This window comes from Felis catus, chromosome A2 (assembly GCF_018350175.1).
Source record: "Felis catus isolate Fca126 chromosome A2, F.catus_Fca126_mat1.0, whole genome shotgun sequence".
NCBI lineage: Eukaryota > Metazoa > Chordata > Mammalia > Carnivora > Felidae > Felis > Felis catus.
This window is the reverse complement of record NC_058369.1, coordinates 150800830-150806829: the sequence shown is the minus strand read 5'-3', so window position 1 is coordinate 150806829 and position 6000 is coordinate 150800830. Positions and strand designations below refer to the sequence as shown.

General features: G+C 49.3%; 1 protein-coding gene across 5 annotated transcripts in view; it reads left to right on the top strand.

The window, feature by feature from the left end:
• Positions 1–5121: 5121 nt before the first annotated feature.
• The window catches only part of LOC102900083 (solute carrier family 23 member 1-like), a 56967-nt gene continuing 56088 nt past the window's right edge, over positions 5122–6000 (top strand). For 3 of the 5 annotated variants that reach the window (XM_023250589.2, XM_019825862.3, XM_011280601.4), the window contains exon 1: positions 5123–5469. In XM_023250589.2, coding sequence (XP_023106357.2) covers positions 5428–5469 — 42 coding nt within the window. In that variant the 5' untranslated portion in view covers positions 5123–5427. Of the gene's footprint in view, positions 5470–6000 lie in introns of all 5 variants that reach the window. The other 2 variants (XM_019825860.3, XR_006594607.1) reach the window with 1 other exon arrangement.

Here is a 6000-nt window from a genome sequence, read left to right as displayed (position 1 = left end):
AAAAATAAAAAAGAAACGTGTCCTCTGGAATAGGTCGAGGGTGGGGAGAGGAAAACAATGGCACAGAAAACGCACATCAGTTATGCAAAAACAGTGTCTGCTAAACTGAACTCCTGTTTTTTGGGGAAGGGGAGGTGGGCAGTAGATAATAACCTTCCAGGTTTGTGCTTAGTACAGGAGATAGAGGCGGAAAGCTCTATCTAGAGTGGCTGGGGAAGCGTACGAAGCGGGCATACTCTCCTGTCATACTTACCACGTGGCTGGTTCACTCACTGCAATAGAATTTGCGTGGGAATTTGCGTGGGAAAACTCACTGGGCTCCTCCACACAGGATGCTCCCTATCATGGTAACTGTGGGGAGTAGCCACCTCCTTCCTGTGTCTTCCTCCTGCCTTTCTTCCCTCTCCTTTGGAAAGACTGTCTGTCCTTGCCCTGTCTGTGTACCTGTTGTAGGACCCTATTCAACCCCAATCCCGGTGGGCTGCCTGCAGGGGTGGGCACAGGCTGGGCCGATCAGATCTTGTCCCCATGGAATTTGACTTGTGAGTGATGGTTCCAGGAACAGAAGGTGGGTAGAGCTGAGTCACCTGATAGTACTACCTTGAAAGAGAAAGTCCCAGGATTCCTGTCCCTGAATTCACTATTGCCGTCTTTCCTAGTGCCTGCTTGTTCGACTCTTCATTCACTGAGCTACCTACTAGGGTTTTTCAAATAAATGCCCATTTCTGGCTTCAGTTGGTCAGAGTCAGTTTCTGTTGCTTGCGACTAAGCACGCTAACTCCTAGCTTCTGGTTTACATCAATCAGGCATCCTGTGATTTCCCCGATCTTCGAATGGCCAGACAGTAACAGGGTGACTCGTGGGTTGCCAAGAAGGACTCTGGAATACTGTCCTCTGATGACTGGAGGTCAGGCCCAGGTGAAAGGTCAGATGGGGCACTCCAACAGACAGCTTCGAGGTAATGGAGTCATAAGTCTAGGACCTCTCATGGCAGAGGTGTCTCTGCCTGAAAATCCACCTGACATCCTCTGGTCCCTCTAGTCCAGCCTTCTCTCCCAGCCTCAGTGGCCCAGCATGGGGAAGAAGAGTGCACTAGAAGGAAGAGCTGAAATTTCAAAGACACCAAAGCTGGTTGCAGGACCCGCTCCCGCTGAGAAGGGATTGTTTAGAGCAGCAGTTAAACTTGGGCGATCCATTTTCAAATTCTGGAATCTACCTGATCATCTTAGAGTAGTGGTTTTCTTTTCCTTTTCCTTTTTAAATATTTATTTATTTATTTATTTATTTATTTATTTAGAGAGACAGAGAGTGCACAATCAGGAGAGGGGCAGAGAGAGAGAGGGAGAGATTGAATCCCAAGCAGGCTCCTTGCTGGCAGCACGGAGTCTGACAGGGGGCTCGAACCCACAAACCATGAAATCATGACCTGAGCCGAAACCAAGAATTGGACGCTTAACCAACTAAGCCCCCCAGGTGCCCCTAGAGTAGTGGTTTTCAAACCTGCTCTCCATAAGCTGGTTTGGATCTCGGTCCCAGGGCAGTTCCATTCCATGAACGTGACCAGTCCTGGTTTCCGGGACCCCACTGCATAGTCTCCCCTCAGCCCTGCTTGTCCATCACAAGGGCTTACACAAGGAAAAACAAAGATAAGCTGAAGGGGTGAGCAGAAGCATTTAGTGACAGGAGCATATAGAGAAAAGGCTTTTATTATGACTTCCGGTAACTAGCCCCCCAAATCCTGCCTGTCCTCTACAAGAGTGAACTCAAAGAAGAATGTGTAGTATCTTTTCTGGAAGAGAAAAGCAGGATTCAGCTGAAGAGGAGGAAATACGTTTTTTTTTTTAAGTACTTAGTTATATTTTGTTTAAATGTATTTATTTAAACCACTCTTGACGCTGTATGATTACAGATGAAAAATTACGTGCTGAAGACTTTCGAAGTTAAGTGTTTTTTTTTAAAAAAAAAAACAAGTTTTTGGACTGGTGTTCTAGAGCAGGGGTCAGCAAACTTTTTTTGCAAAGGGTCAGGTAGCAGATTGTTTTAGGCTCTGTGGGCTGTCGCAACCATTCAGATCTGCCGTTGTAACTCACCAGCAGCCTTAGAAAGTATCTAAGTGAATGGGACATATTCCAATAAAACTCTATTTACACAAACAGGCAGTGGGCCAGACTTGGCCTGAGTCACAGTTTGTCAACCCCTGTTAGATAAACTGAGATTCAATTAAACAGGAGTATGGGAATTATTGAGGCCATGAAGTCATAAATCAAGTGCGACAATCCACTTGCGGTGGCTCTTCCACGCTGCACATACCAAAACTTGAAGTAAACCATTTTGCAAGTCCAAGCCTGAAAGTCTGTAACTCCAATTCCTCATGAAAAAAGTCAGGGCTCCATGAGGATGTAGGAAACCCACCCTCCGACGATAAAGCTTGGTTTCTTGACCTTTCCGATCAAGAGTATACGAAATTAGATGTTCACTGGAGTAAAGCGTCTCATAGACAAGTAGCCTTGAAATTGCTTCCCCCAGTGCTCTCTTGGATTACTTCTGCCACATTTTCGGCAATTCTGTTGTGTAAAAATATGTTGAGGTCGTTAGCATTGGAATAGATGTGCACACACGCGTAGTCTCCCCTGTGCGGGGAGACTGCGGATCAGGATGGTTCACTGAGGAAGAGGAGGGAGGCTCCACGGGTCCGAATAGCAAAACCAAGAGCTGTGCCTTCGGTTTTGTTGGACCTTTTCTTGAGAAACCCTGCCGGCCTCCTTCATTCTCGTTGTCAGGTGTGATTTGCCCCACGGCGGTCTCTTGGCATATTCCCTCCTATAGCGGGAAATTGCCAGTTTATCTGCAGAGGTGCAAAGGTCCAGGTCAAGCCTGCCTGCATAGCCTACTCCACACACAAAGGTGGGGCATCCAATGGGGCCGTCATGCATTATGTATGGAGAAGCCTGGTGCCTCTCCCCTCCCAAAGTGCCTGGGGCTTGAGGAACTGCCTCAAATTTGGGATTAGATGTTTAGGTGTGAAAATGTAATGGAAGGGTTTTCATTCCTTCCCGTGTCTGAGGAAAGATCATGGGTTCCCAGACAGGCCCCATATTCTTAAATTCCTCTGTTTGAGCTAATTATTAGAACTTGATTTCCATAACTTGAAACACAAGGGTTATAAATAATCGTGTGTAAATGTGCTGACTGTGTATTGAGAGCTTCAGGCTGGTGTGTGTACGGGATGGCAGGATGATTCCAGATGGGGAGGGAGGGCAAGGCCACCAGCTGGGGCAGCTGAGACTGTAGAGAGTTGTGGAATACCACAGAAGCTTTAAGGTAAGAGATGGTTGCAGAAGCCAGGCCAGGCCAATGATGAGCTGAGGGATCATAGTCTGTAGAAGTGACTCCTGAGGGGTGGAAGGTAGAGGAAAAGGAGGGGTGATGGCTTGGTTCCTCATCTGAACTGCTGAGGGAGGTGGGGACTCCACGGACATCAGCAGCGGCCACAAGCCAAAGGACTTAAACGAGGAACCACGTGAGACAAAGAGTGTCGGGCCCGGAAGAGAGGACTTAAAGAGCGAGGAAGTTTCTGGAACATACTGTATAGGCAACCAAACAAAGTGGGTAACAGGAGACCATCTTTCCGTTTTACCTCAGTTGTGTGTAGCTAAGGATTTTACCTCATAGCGTAGGGGAGTTTAACTGTATACCTAAGCAGTCGCCAGGGAGAGGAAAGAACGTAGCCACGAAAGGCAGGACCTTCAGTGTCGGGAGGATAGAGTCTTTGAGAAGTCCCCTTCTTCTATGTTATCCCAGAAGGTGACAGGGAAAAGACATGTCTGACACAAACCCAACTTTGCCCGTGCCCCCCAGGTCTGTGAGGGTAGGGGTTGTGGTAGGCAGTAGAGGCAGCCCCCCACTCTGCCTCACACCTGCCGGGTCTTCCTGGAGCAACGAGGCCTGTGCTGCTCAGGACAGAGATCCACGTGAACGGTGGCACCTGCTCTCTGTGTTCACCTCATAACTTGCCCAGCTCAGAACTGCACATTTAGTGTGTTCAGGGAAACCCAACAGAGGCCGGAATCCACACCTTCCGGAAGCTAAGTAGTCTCACTTTCACTTCTGAGGTGAACTCGTGGCCCCGGGGTGCCATTTGTAGAGGATCCACGTTTCCCTTCAGGGATAGTGGGGGGAAGCCTGCTCTGCGGCCATGTCCCCTGGAGCCTCATCCTTTACATCTTCAGACCCGGAGGGCCTGTCTCCACTAGGACCTCCTTGGCCTCCACAGCCTGTGGAGCAAGACTGTCTGGGTTTTGAATCTCACCTTCTACATTTGTTATGAACCTTAGGCAGGGAGCTTAACGGGCCCATCAACATCTTACTTTCTTAATCTGTAAAAAAGGAATGGGAACGCTAGTTTGTTGTGAATGTTAAGCAAGGTAATACCGAAAAGGCGTAGCACAGTGTACATAGCCAAGTATTCAGTAAGGTCAGCTACTTACCGCTGGCTTTTCTGTCACAGCCCACAGCAGGTCTGTCCCCCCCCTTGTCAAACACCTCACTGTTGCATTTTTTCAGGGCTTCCTCTTGGACCAATGCCCACTGACATCTATGTGCATCCCACCATGTGTTTCCCGAACCTTAGGACCCAGTGCCACCCATTCCAGAACATTCTACCATCATGAGTAGCCGGCTTACTTTGGACTTCATGGAGGGGGCTTTATTCGGAGTTTTTGAGGAGGGGCCTGTGCAGAATAAGAGCAAGAGTACACCCTCCCGGACTTCTCTCTCTACAAGGTGGGTTATTAGACATTTCCGGGTGTGGGGAAGACAAACACCTAAGGATTAGAAGCACATTTCTCAGGTTCTCACCCAAGGGCTTTGCTCCCCCAACACACCTTAGCAGTTTCTCCTGGATCCACAGTAATGCCCTTTGTTTTGTGATGATATCCTCAGAGGCCAGGCTGGTTGAACTTATCTTTTCAAATGCTCTCCATTCCGGTTCAACTAGTCACCAAGAACCAGCATTCAAAAACTGCAAAGCCGTTGTGTTCAGCCCAGAGCCTCACCCTCACCACCCCCCTCCTCTCCTGCCTCCTAGAATCAGACTTCCAGAAAATGCGGTCATGCCGCTCCCCGAAAGGCCGTGCCCGGTTTGTCTCCTGTAGTGCCATAGTGGATCATTAACTTCTCTGCACTTACTCAAACTTAATTATGAAACATTGGCTGCACTTGAATGCACCTTGATCTCCTGTGGCGCTTGGAGGGGGCAGGAGAGAAAATCTGGAAGCCCCACCCTGCCCGGAGCCCGCCCAGGATCCCCGTCTTTCTCCCTCCCTTGCTATTTTGGCCAGCAGCGAGACGTTAATCTCTTCCAACTGGAGCAGCTTCACTCTGTTTTCATCCCGAGAGGAGGCCAAAAGGAGCCGACCCCAGGTTGCCATGACCTCTGCCATCACCAGCTGCGAGCCTTTGCAAGCCTTGGTGAGTGCCCCGAAAAGAGAGGGGGCAAGCTAAGGGGGAGGGGCAGAAAGGAAGAAGGAGGCCTGGAGGGGGTGTCCAGGGGGAGTCCCAGTGTCCTCAATCATTATGCCGCCTGCCCAGGACGGTGGCTCACGTCCTAGACCAGAGTTTAGATTACTAGACAGGTGTGCCGCTCCCGGCCTGGCCGTCGTGCGGCAAAGATTCCTGCCTGAGGGCTAAACTCTGTGAATAAATTCGAAAGCCACGAGGAGGAGGTGGAGGAGGTTTTACCTTTATTCACGGGTTGGTCTCTGCTGGATCTAAATGTTTTTGTTTTTCGAGGTTTCTCAGTGTTACAATTTCTTTGGACACAAGGACTTTCTGCAACAAAGCAAGGGAAAGAGAGAGGTCAGCAGAGAGAGAACTAATATTTACCAAACAACCGATACGCCCCCCGGCACTTAACGTGCTTTATTTTCTTCCTTCCGAGCCAATGATGCAGGCGCTTCTGTTCCCAGGTGAGGAACCCGAGGCCCAGAGAAGCAGAGAGAA